An 11,725-nucleotide genomic window follows, 5' to 3' on the forward strand; every position below is an offset into this window, starting at 1 on the left:
TGCACTTCTGTGTCCAAAAGTGCAGATTTATCAAGAGGGGGGGGGGGGGGGATAATCCCATTAAAAGCAATAGGATTTCCTCAGACATCTGCTGTGATTGTTTTGCCCCAGAATGTGCAGCACTTTCCTGCATCTCCCCCGAAGAGTCAAATGAATATTAAGTTAAAAATTAAAAAAAGTTAAAAAAAGAAGCATTATGCTTTTTGATTATACCACGTACTGTATACCAGAAGAATGTACCTTTTCTAATGTGGTGCTTATGAATTTTCTATCAGTGGTAGAGACCTTTCTGACCCAGCTATTTCTCATATTCTGACATACTCAGTACTCTCCTGCATTTTTACACTTCCACATAAAGCCTCTGTTTGCATTCTCCTTCCTGCTGCCTGTTTGGCTTCAGTGTCTTTGTTGGCCCCATTAATCACAGTATACTAGTCACCATTAACTCCATCTCACAGGATTACTGACTAACAATGTAACATATTATATGGAACCAGGAGTCTCTGTCCCAGTAAACATCACTTGATACACGGGGCTCGTGTACTGGTTCCAGAGAGCCTATACTTACAAAATACCAGTTGTGCCAGTCAACATCTGTCTGGATGACAACCAGGAGGTGGATAAAACGGAGATGTTGTTTGTGAATTAATTTCACAGCAGAATGAAGGCATTAGGGCATGAAATGGCAACCTGCCACTATCACAGGCCCTGCGTTGGTTTGTTCAGCCTGTGACTGACTCACAGTGCAGGGGTTACACATGTAGCAGGATTCACTGTCTCCTCTGGTACGTTACGTGGAATATAATGTGATTCTGCCCCAAAACTGCCCTTCAATGCTATGGAACTCTGATATTCTCCAGTATAACTGGATATGTTGTGTTATCTGGGGGAACAATATCACACAATATTTGTATCTGAACGAATGGGTCTTTTTTTCCCCAACCCCAGAAATGTTTGGGTTTTTTTCTGGGTAAATTCTCAATCTACTCATTTTTTCATGGCAAATCCACTTTTTGTTAACTTAAGTGTATATGATCCAGACAATCAAGCACATGGTTGGGCCGCTCCCTCAGTCTTTTGCTGTGAATTAGAGTGAGGAAGAGGAACCTGAATTCTGGGGAGTTCTGGTAAAAGTCCACATCAGGACAGAAGTCCACTGTTTGAGTAGCCCTGCCCTAAAGGTGTGATTACTCTACAAACATTTCTAACACAGGAATGCAAAGTACTCAATATGACAAAGTTCTGTAAAACCCCTCATAGGATATTCCATAAACCTAATCTGGAGGAAATAACAGCCTTATTGTTCAATACATAAAAAGCCAAGTTTGTGATTACGGCTCAACGTTCTAGCAGCTGTATTGGGTCAAGCAGGTGAAGATGGAACATAGGAGGTATTGAAAGTGTTGTACACTATAAGGCCATACAGCATGGGTGCGCAAACTGGGGGGCGCAGGATTTTATGGGGGGGGAACGGTGGTTACAGAGGTCCCGTGCTCTTCCCCAAGGCATTTAAATGAAATGATGGGGTAGGCGTGAGGGCCCTGTAACTTCTTTTACCTGCTCTCAGCCGGCTCTTCGGCGATGCGTCGCCATGACATTGCAGCATCAAATGACGCCACAGTGTCAAATGGCAACGCGACGTCACATTACGTCATATGACGCCGCCAAAGCCAGAGAGCAGGTAAGGAGCGGGGGTGCGAGCATGGGAGGAGAGCAGACAGGGGGCACAAACAGAAAAGTTTGCGTACCCCTGATCTACAGTATAAATAAGGGCTAGGGTTACTTTTAATTGATTTTGTGGTGCACAGAGATATATCTTTTTTTTTAGTACATATCATTTATATCTTCATCAAGATCCATCCATACCTGAGCCCCAAAACAAATTTTATAACAATCATTTTTTGAGAGTTTGAGTTTAGTATATTTGGGCACACAAGCAGATCTGAAATTTAAATTGACAATTGCCAAACATGCCCCCAAAAAGCTGTTTGTGATGCTTAATACATAGGCCTCTATTCTTGTAGATTCACAGCATATGGAATAAGGACCCATGGTCATTATCAAGGAAGCTCAAAGTTTCCCTGTGACAAGCAATGCCCTATTAAAAGAATGTAACTTACTAACAATTCTGCTATCGTAACTAAGTCAGAGCATTCTTTGAAACAATAAATACTTAGCAATATTGTTAAAAATGTGAATGAATAAGTAAATATCATCATTTGTCTTTACTATCTTTCCCCAAGTTTGTATTTCAGTATTAATGTGCTCCCACTTATTTTAATACATTGTAATATATATATATACAATCTTTTAATGAATAGTTTTACTTTTAATTTGGGGGCTGAAGAAACTGGAAACTAGATTATTCTCAAAAAAATTATACTTTATGATTGATTAACAAAAATGAGCATTTAAGAGCATTCAATCTACATGGAAAAACAGGGGTTTAAGGGCTAAAGAAGGATCACCTTTTAAAGCAGGTGAACCCAGAGCAAACCCTAGAGGTGGTGCTCTTTGTGACCTTGGGTAAATCCCATTATATCCCTGGGCCTCACGCCCCAACATTGGACTGTAAACTCTCTACAGACACTCATTGTACCTGCAAAATTATTTGTACAGTGATAAAAGAAACGGTTATTATTATTATCAAAAATAGAGGATCCTACTTGCAATGCTGCAAAGTGCACCCTACTGCATAGCCCATCCCGTGGGTGAAAAACTCAAGCCACTGCCAAACTGACCTAGTGAAGGAGTCCTAAAGAAACTTCCCACTGCAAGGGAAAAACCATGAAGAAGAATAAAGAGAAGTGTGCTCCTATAAAAATAGGAACATTTATTAGGGCATCTTAGAAAAGCGGAGGTAACAGCCCACCTATGCGTCTCACGCGGTAGCGCTTTATCGCCGCATTCTTCACTCAGTTTCCTGCTTCCATTCCAAGCGGACTGCACACAGAATACCCAAGGACCATGGGACGGAGGCTGGACTTTGCATTATGTGAGTAAGTTCATTTGCAGTCACTCCACAGCTTACCCGGTCCCACTACATGGCTGTGGGAAGGTATGGAGATTTGATTTGCTCTGCAATAACTGGACACTGGATGTGTTAACCTCTACAGTTGTGATATCTGAGAGTTTCCAGGCATGCGTTTCCACCTTTCCATTACAAGCCTTACACATATGAATTAAGGGCACTCCTGATGGGAAACCTACAAATACCTTTATTATATTTGTAATAAATATACTGTCTGTTCTCTATGGTTCTGAGCACCACACATTTTCTGGACTTTGTTTTTAAAGTAACTTTGAGCTACTATTGGGTTTTATCCCAAGGGCAGTACATAGGACTCAGGGGCATCCCTTACGGTTGGAGGATAGGAGATTTCACCAGCAACAAAGGAAAGGGTTCTTTACAGTAAGGGCAGTTACAGTGTGGAATTCATTACCCATGGAGACTGTGATGGCAGATACAATAGATTTGTTCAAAAAAAGGTTGGACATCTTTTTAGATAGGAAAGGTATACAGGGATATACCAAATAAGTATACATGGGAAGGATGTTGATCCAGGGATTAATCCGATTGCCAATTCTTCGAGTCAGGAAGGAATTTATTTCCCCCAATATGAGATATCATTGGATGATATGACACTGGGGTTTTTTGTTTGCCTTCCTCTGGATCAATAAGTAAGTATAGATATAGGATAAAGTATATGTTGTCTAAATGTAGCATATGTTGAACTTGATGGACGCACGTCTTTTTTCAACCTCATCTACTATGTAACTATGTAACTGTGTAAGAACTGTGTAACTATGTAACTATGTAACTGTGTAACTATGTAACTATGTAACTGTGTAACTATGTAACTATGTAACTGTGTAAGAACTGTGCTATACAACATCTCAGACAGTCCCATTACCACTAGAACACTTCTAATCCACAAAGTACTCTCATATTAATCCATTAGGAATCTATACAAGTCAATGAACTGAGGGACAAAGTAGCAGTGCAAGGTTAAATCATTAGTTACACTTGATCCCTGTGCTTTTTTAATTATTTGGCAGTGCACTGCTATTTTGTCTTCCAGTTTGGGCTGAAGGTCATGGTGATTTACACGTCACATCCTGATGTGGTATAAAGACACGCGGATGCAGTTGTTCTTAAAAAAAGGTTTCTGTCATTAAAATTGCCTCACGAAGATCCGTCATTATCCTTAAGCTCTGGGGCAGCTCAATTTCCGCACTAGCCCAATAACTGACTCCAGGTATTCTTCTTTCTTTACCATCGGTAGAACTCTTCACTCCTATTAGGGAGACTCGCTGATACTTATTACTAAACATGTGTATGTTTATTGTGCTTTCTTTCTGATAAATACCCCCTTTTATTTATTTTATGATTTATTTTTATTTACAACCTTGGAGTACCACTAACTTTTTATTGACAAACTTAGTTCCCCTTTCCTCTATTTAAAGAATATATTTATATATATATATTTTTTAGGATGCCCATCTCTCTATCGTCTTAGCATACATAATGTACACATCTTGCAAAATGTGGTAGAAATAGATTTTAATGTTAAATAACGTGTTTAAGTAACAAACAGACCACTACTTTTAAGTACCTTCCACCACTGATCCCAACAATCCCCAATGAATAGATCTGACTTTTCCTCCCTCCCCCCCCCCCCTCCGTGATGGACACTTGTTAAAGATCTCATATGCCCTGGCCCCTTGCAGACTCACTTACCAGAACACCCACCTACAGTCTCTATAAGTTCTCCCTATGCACTTAGATTGTAAGCTCTACGGGGCAGGTATTACTTTTCCTAATGTTACTTTAATGTCTGAAGTGCTTATTCCTATGATGTCCCATGTGTTACTGCTGGATGATACATACATACATACATACATACATACATACATACATACATACATGTGATGTGCTATGATCTGCAGAGTATCTCACCTGCAGGGCTAGCGCCCTGGCATCACTGCTCTGCACAGCGGCTCTCAGATCCTCCACCAGCTCCCGGAGACTCGTGTTCTCATCCTCCAGCCTCCCCACCCTGTCCTCGGCCTCTTCCAGAGCCGGCCTCCCCACCCTGTCCTCGGCCTCTCCCAGAGCCGGCCTCCCCATCCTGTCCTCGGCCGGCGGCCGGCAGGCCGGCTTACAGGAGAAGTTCTTCTTGTCCCTGCGCCTCAGGGGACTTCGGAGCCGGATCTGGGTCTCAATGTGCTCACTTTCCTTCCCCGCAGGCAGCCGCCCGGACCCGGCTCTGGTGCTGAAGTATCCGCACAGCTTGGCATGGTACTGGCGGAAGGTCAGCTCCTCCGGGAGGTTATCCAGGATGCCCTCGCACTCCTCCAGCTCCTGCCCCAGCCTCTGCTCCAGCCCCAGCTCCTGCCCCAGCCTCTGCTCCAGCCCCAGCTCCTGCCCCAGCCCCAGCTCCTGCCCCAGCCTCTGCTCCAGCCCCAGCTCCTGCCCCAGCCTCTGCTCCTGCCCCAGCCTCTGCTCCAGCTCCTGCCCCAGCCTCTGCTCCTGCCCCAGCCTCTGCTCCTGCCCCAGCCTCTGCTCCTGCCCCAGCCTCTGCTCCTGCCCCAGCCCCAGCCTCTGCTCCTGCCCCAGCCTCTGCTCCTGCCCCAGCCCCAGCACCTCGCACAGGATCCGGAACTCGTCCGCTTGGATCCTGCCTTGTCCCTGGCAGTCCAGGTGGTGGAAGATCTCCTGCAAGTACTGATCCAAGCCCGTGGACAGCACGATGATTTCGTTCTCCACCCCCCTATCCAGCCCGTAGTGATAAGCCAGGGCGCTAACCAGCCACTGCGTCCTCCGTGCAGGCCGGCTGGGGCAATAAGGGTCGCAGGCGTCAGATAGATCCATCCCCGCACCCGGGCGCACAGAGCATACTGCCCTGGGGCTGCTAGAATAAACTGCGGGGGGGGGGGGGGGGGGGCGGGGGAGAGGGGGGGGGCTAGAATAAACTCAGGGGCTGCTAGAATAAACTCCGGGGGGGCTAGAATAAACTCCGGGGGTGCTAGAATAAACTCAGGGGCTGCTAGAATAAACTCCGGGGGTGCTAGAATAAACTCAGGGGCTGCTAGAATAAACTCCGGGGGGGCTAGAATAAACTCCGGGGGGGGCTAGAATAAACTCAGGGGCTGCTAGAATAAACTCAGGGGCTGCTAGAATAAACTCCGGGGGGGCTAGAATAAACTCCGGGGGTGCTAGAATAAACTCCGGGGGTGCTAGAATAAACTCCGGGGGGGCTAGAATAAACTCCGGGGGTGCTAGAATAAACTCCGGGGGGGGGGCTAGATTAGACCAGGTTCCTGCCCGTGTGGCTGAGCTCTGAGTTGCTCACTGAGAGTCTGAGACTTTGCTGCTCCGCCCCGAGGTTACATCCAGTCTCAAGAGACTACAAGTTACTCTGTGATGGAAGTGTCCAGCCTGTCTCCCAGTCCTGCCTGTCTCCCAGTGCTGCCTCTCTCAGTCCTGCCTGTCTCCCAGTGCTGCCTCTCTCAGTCCTGCCTGTCTCCCAGTGCTGCCTCTCTCAGACCTGCCTGTCTCCCAGTGCTGCCTCTCTCAGTCCTGCCTGTCTCCCAGTGCTGCCTCTCTCAGTCCTGCCTGTCTCCCAGTGCTGCCTCTCTCAGTCCTGCCTGTCTCCCAGTGCTGCCTCTCTCAGACCTGCCTGTCTCCCAGTGCTGCCTCTCTCAGTCCTGCCTGTCTCCCAGTGCTGCCTCTCTCAGTCCTGCCTGTCTCCCAGTGCTGCCTCTCTCAGTCCTGCCTGTCTCCCAGTGCTGCCTCTCTCAGACCTGCCTGTCTCCCAGTGCTGCCTCTCTCAGTCCTGCCTGTCTCCCAGTGCTGCCTCTCCCAGTCCTGCCTGTCTCCCAGTGCTGCCTCTCTCAGTCCTGCCTGTCTCCCAGTGCTGCCTCTCTCAGTCCTGCCTGTCTCCCAGTGCTGCCTCTCTCAGTCCTGCCTGTCTCCCAGTGCTGCCTCTCTCAGTCCTGCCTGTCTCCCAGTGCTGCCTGTCTCCCAGTCCAGCCTCTCTCCCAGTGCTGCCTCTCTCAGTCCTGCCTGTCTCCCAGTGCTGCCTCTCTCAGTGCTGCCTGTCTCCCAGTGCTGCCTCTCTCAGACCTGCCTGTCTCCCAGTGCTGCCTCTCTCAGTCCTGCCTGTCTCCCAGTGCTGCCTCTCTCAGTCCTGCCTCTCTCCCAGTGCTGCCTCTCCCAGTCCAGCCTCTCTCCCAGTGCTGCCTCTCTCAGTCCTGCCTGTCTCCCAGTGCTGCCTCTCTCAGTGCTGCCTGTCTCCCAGTGCTGCCTCTCTCAGTCCTGCCTGTCTCCCAGTGCTGCCTCTCTCAGTCCTGCCTGTCTCCCAGTGCTGCCTGTCTCCCAGTCCAGCCTCTCTCCCAGTGCTGCCTCTCTCAGTGCTGCCTGTCTCCCAGTGCTGCCTCTCTCAGTCCTGCCTGTCTCCCAGTGCTGCCTCTCTCAGTCCTGCCTGTCTCCCAGTGCTGCCTCTCTCAGACCTGCCTGTCTCCCAGTGCTGCCTCTCTCAGTCCTGCCTGTCTCCCAGTGCTGCCTCTCTCAGTCCAGCCTGTCTCCCAGTGCTGCCTCTCTCAGTCCTGCCTGTCTCCCAGTGCTGCCTCTCTCAGTCCTGCCTGTCTCCCAGTGCTGCCTCTCTCAGACCTGCCTGTCTCCCAGTGCTGCCTCTCTCAGTCCTGCCTGTCTCCCAGTGCTGCCTCTCTCAGACCTGCCTGTCTCCCAGTGCTGCCTCTCTCAGTCCTGCCTGTCTCCCAGTGCTGCCTCTCTCAGACCTGCCTGTCTCCCAGTGCTGCCTGTCTCCCAGTCCAGCCTCTCTCCCAGTGCTGCCTCTCTCAGTCCTGCCTGTCTCCCAGTGCTGCCTCTCTCAGTGCTGCCTGTCTCCCAGTGCTGCCTCTCTCAGACCTGCCTGTCTCCCAGTGCTGCCTCTCTCAGTCCTGCCTGTCTCCCAGTGCTGCCTCTCTCAGTCCTGCCTCTCTCCCAGTGCTGCCTCTCCCAGTCCAGCCTCTCTCCCAGTGCTGCCTCTCTCAGTCCTGCCTGTCTCCCAGTGCTGCCTCTCTCAGTGCTGCCTGTCTCCCAGTGCTGCCTCTCTCAGTCCTGCCTGTCTCCCAGTGCTGCCTCTCTCAGTCCTGCCTGTCTCCCAGTGCTGCCTGTCTCCCAGTCCAGCCTCTCTCCCAGTGCTGCCTCTCTCAGTGCTGCCTGTCTCCCAGTGCTGCCTCTCTCAGTCCTGCCTGTCTCCCAGTGCTGCCTCTCTCAGTCCTGCCTGTCTCCCAGTGCTGCCTCTCTCAGACCTGCCTGTCTCCCAGTGCTGCCTCTCTCAGTCCTGCCTGTCTCCCAGTGCTGCCTCTCTCAGTCCAGCCTGTCTCCCAGTGCTGCCTCTCTCAGTCCTGCCTGTCTCCCAGTGCTGCCTCTCTCAGTCCTGCCTGTCTCCCAGTGCTGCCTCTCTCAGACCTGCCTGTCTCCCAGTGCTGCCTCTCTCAGTCCTGCCTGTCTCCCAGTGCTGCCTCTCTCAGACCTGCCTGTCTCCCAGTGCTGCCTCTCTCAGTCCTGCCTGTCTCCCAGTGCTGCCTCTCTCAGACCTGCCTGTCTCCCAGTGCTGCCTCTCTCAGACCTGCCTGTCTCCCAGTGCTGCCTCTCTCAGTCCTGCCTGTCTCCCAGTGCTGCCTCTCTCAGTCCTGCCTGTCTCCCAGTGCTGCCTCTCTCAGTCCTGCCTGTCTCCCAGTGCTGCCTCCCAGTGCTGCCTCTCTCAGTCCTGCCTGTCTCCCAGTGCTGCCTCTCTCAGTCCTGCCTGTCTCCCAGTGCTGCCTCTCTCAGTCCTGCCTGTCTCCCAGTGCTGCCTCTCTCAGTCCTGCCTGTCTCCCAGTGCTGCCTCTCTCAGTCCTGCCTGTCTCCCAGTGCTGCCTCTCCCAGTCCTGCCTGTCTCCCAGTGCTGCCTCTCTCAGTCCTGCCTGTCTCCCAGTGCTGCCTCTCTCAGTCCTGCCTGTCTCCCAGTGCTGCCTCTCTCAGTCCTGCCTGTCTCCCAGTGCTGCCTCTCTCAGTCCTGCCTGTCTCCCAGTGCTGCCTCTCTCAGTCCTGCCTGTCTCCCAGTGCTGCCTTTCTCAGTCCTGCCTGTCTCCCAGTGCTGCCTCTCTCAGTCCTGCCTGTCTCCCAGTGCTGCCTCTCTCAGTCTTGCCTGTCTCTCAGTTCTGCCTGTCTCTCAGTTTTGCCTGTCTCTCTACCCTGCCTGTCTCAGTCCTGCTGCCTGCCTGTCTCTCAGTCCTGTCTGTCTCTCAGTCCTGCCTGTCTGCCTGTCTCTCAGTCCTGCCTGTCTCCCAGTTCTGCCTGTCTCTCAGTCTTGTCTGTCTCTCAGTGCAGCCTCTCTCAGTCCTGCCTGTCTCTCTATCCTGCCTGTCTCAGTCCTGCTGCCTGCCTGTCTCTCAGTCCTGTCTGTCTCTCAGTCCTGCCTGTCTGCCTGTCTCTCAGTCTTGCCTGTCTCTCAGTCCTGCCTGTCTCTCAGTCCTGCCTGTCTCCCAGTTCTGCCTGTCTCTCAGTTCTGCCTGTCTCTCAGTCCTGCCTGTCTCCCAGTCCTGCCTGTCTCTCAGTCCTGCCTGTCTCCCTGTCTTCCAGTCCTGCCTGTCTCTCAGTCCTGCCTGTCTCTCTGTCCTACTTGTCTCTCAGTCCTGCCTGTCTCTCAGTCCTGCCTGTCTCCCTGTCTCCCAGTCCTGCCTGTCTCTCTGTCCTGCCTGTCTCTCAGTCCTGCCTGTCTCTCAGTCCTGCCTGTCTCTCTGTCTCCCAGTCCTGCCTGTCTCTCTGTCCTGCCTGTCTCTCAGTCCTGCCTGTCTCTCAGTCCTGCCTGTCTCCCAGTCCTGTCTGTCTCTCTGTCCTGCCTGTCTCTCAGTCCTGCCTGTCTCTCAGTCCTGCCTGTCTCCGTCTCTCTGTCCTACCTGTCTCCCAGTCCTGCCTGTCTCTCAGTCCTGCCTGTCTCTCAGTCCTGCCTGTCTCCCTGTCCTGCTTGTCTCTCTGTCCTGCCTGTCTCCCAGTCCTGCCTGTCTCCCAGTCCTGCCTGTCTCTCTGTCCTGCCTGTCTCCCTGTCTCCCAGTCCTGCCTGTCTCCCAGTCCTGCCTGTCTCTCAGTGCTGCCTGTCTCCCTGTCTCCCAGTCCTGCCTGTCTCTCTGTCCTGCCTGTCTCCCAGTCCTGCCTGTCTCCCAGTCCTGCCTGTCTCTCAGTGCTGCCTGTCTCCCTGTCTCCCAGTCCTGCCTGTCTCCCAGTCCTGCCGGCCCCAGGGTAGAGGGCTGTCTGCTATCACTGCAGTCCCACCCCGCGTCACTTTCAGGGAGGGCTCAGCCCCCTCCCCAGTGTTACTTTGTTACCCGCTCAGGATAATGTTCTCCTGACATTTCACTGTGACTTATCATCAACGTTTTTCTCAGTGTGTCTCTAGCCCAGGATTACACACATCCTATATATCGCAGCTCCGGTTATTTTATGTAATAATTCATAGTACTGTTCTTGTTTGTAAACTTGAAAAACATGTTATTTAAACTAATCGAACTGCGCTAAAAGCCCACGCGTGGGTCCCCTGCGTCTCTGGAAATGAATTGCAAATGATATATTTCATAGGGCCCCTGAATGATGGAGCATTGTACCCTTAGCCCACCCTGCCCTTATCAGAGAGCCAGTAATGGGGGGTGATGGGGAGGAGGGCTCTGACCCACATGTGAATCCTTACATGTTTGTGCACTTTTATTCCAGGGGGTATTTCCCATTTAAAGTGACAGCCCCACAAAGCTTTTTTAAATGAATTAACATGAGATTAAGTGAATCTTAATGTAACTTTTTTTACTTATTACCACTTCAAAACCCATAATATGGAAACGTTAAAAGTGATGTCATTATTATTTAAACATATACATTTAATTACTCTTTTTGTTTAACTATGTTGATCACCTACATTGAACCTATTAAAAATGTCATTGCTATTAGTTCACATTCGTCATAAGAGGGACTTCCACTTTAAGTTACATTTAGATCAATTATTTCAGATTCCTGATTGATACAATTGATGCAAGGTTTTGTTTCATATGGCGTATTGCAGGAGCTCAAATGCTGTGTCCCTTCATAACCATTCATATATAGAGAGGTAACCATGCAGGGGACAACATAATGACTGGGGATACAGTTCTTGGGTACAGTGTCACATGAATTGACAGATTAACCCCTACGGGTAAGTGTGAGGATTGCACCATTCTCCTCGTTTTGGGGGATTATGAATATGAGCGTATTCACTGTTGGTCCCCTGTAGGTCCTCAGGCGTGCAGCCACGTCCGAAGTCCAAGCATTTGGAAAAGTATTGTGTGTGGTGCACAGCTACAAGAACAGGTCAGATGGCAATAAAAATATTGTTTAATCAAGCTGCATTAAAAAACGGGGAGGAGTACAACCCTCCTACGCGTTTCGTGCTGTTCGCACTTTATCAAGGAGTTTCATGAAGGTTTATGCCAACCAAAGCACTGCAATTCGTATTAATGCAGCATAAAGGAAAGATTAAGAGACATACTAGAGAGATATGATTTGTGTGATAACTCCTCCTGCGCGCGGAGAGGAGAACATCCGGCAGGGGGTACAGGGAAAAAAGTTTGCACCCCCTGCTCTAGGTGGTGTTTTGGCGTACTTTTTTGGAAAGCTTGTAACATATCAACTGCTTGTTGGTCTAATAAA

General features: G+C 50.2%; 1 protein-coding gene across 1 annotated transcript in view; it reads right to left on the reverse strand.

Annotated features, from left to right (window-relative positions):
- The window catches only part of EFCC1 (EF-hand and coiled-coil domain containing 1), a 94,847-nt gene extending 88,913 nt beyond the window's left edge, over window positions 1-5,934 (reverse strand). Inside the window, exon 1 of the mRNA XM_075573666.1 lies at window positions 4,961-5,934. Coding sequence (XP_075429781.1) covers window positions 4,961-5,875 — 915 coding nt within the window. The 5' untranslated portion in view covers window positions 5,876-5,934. The remainder of the gene's footprint in view (window positions 1-4,960) is intronic.
- Window positions 5,935-11,725: the final 5,791 nt, after the last annotated feature.

Source organism: Ascaphus truei, chromosome 17, assembly GCF_040206685.1.
Source record: "Ascaphus truei isolate aAscTru1 chromosome 17, aAscTru1.hap1, whole genome shotgun sequence".
Classification (NCBI taxonomy): domain Eukaryota; kingdom Metazoa; phylum Chordata; class Amphibia; order Anura; family Ascaphidae; genus Ascaphus; species Ascaphus truei.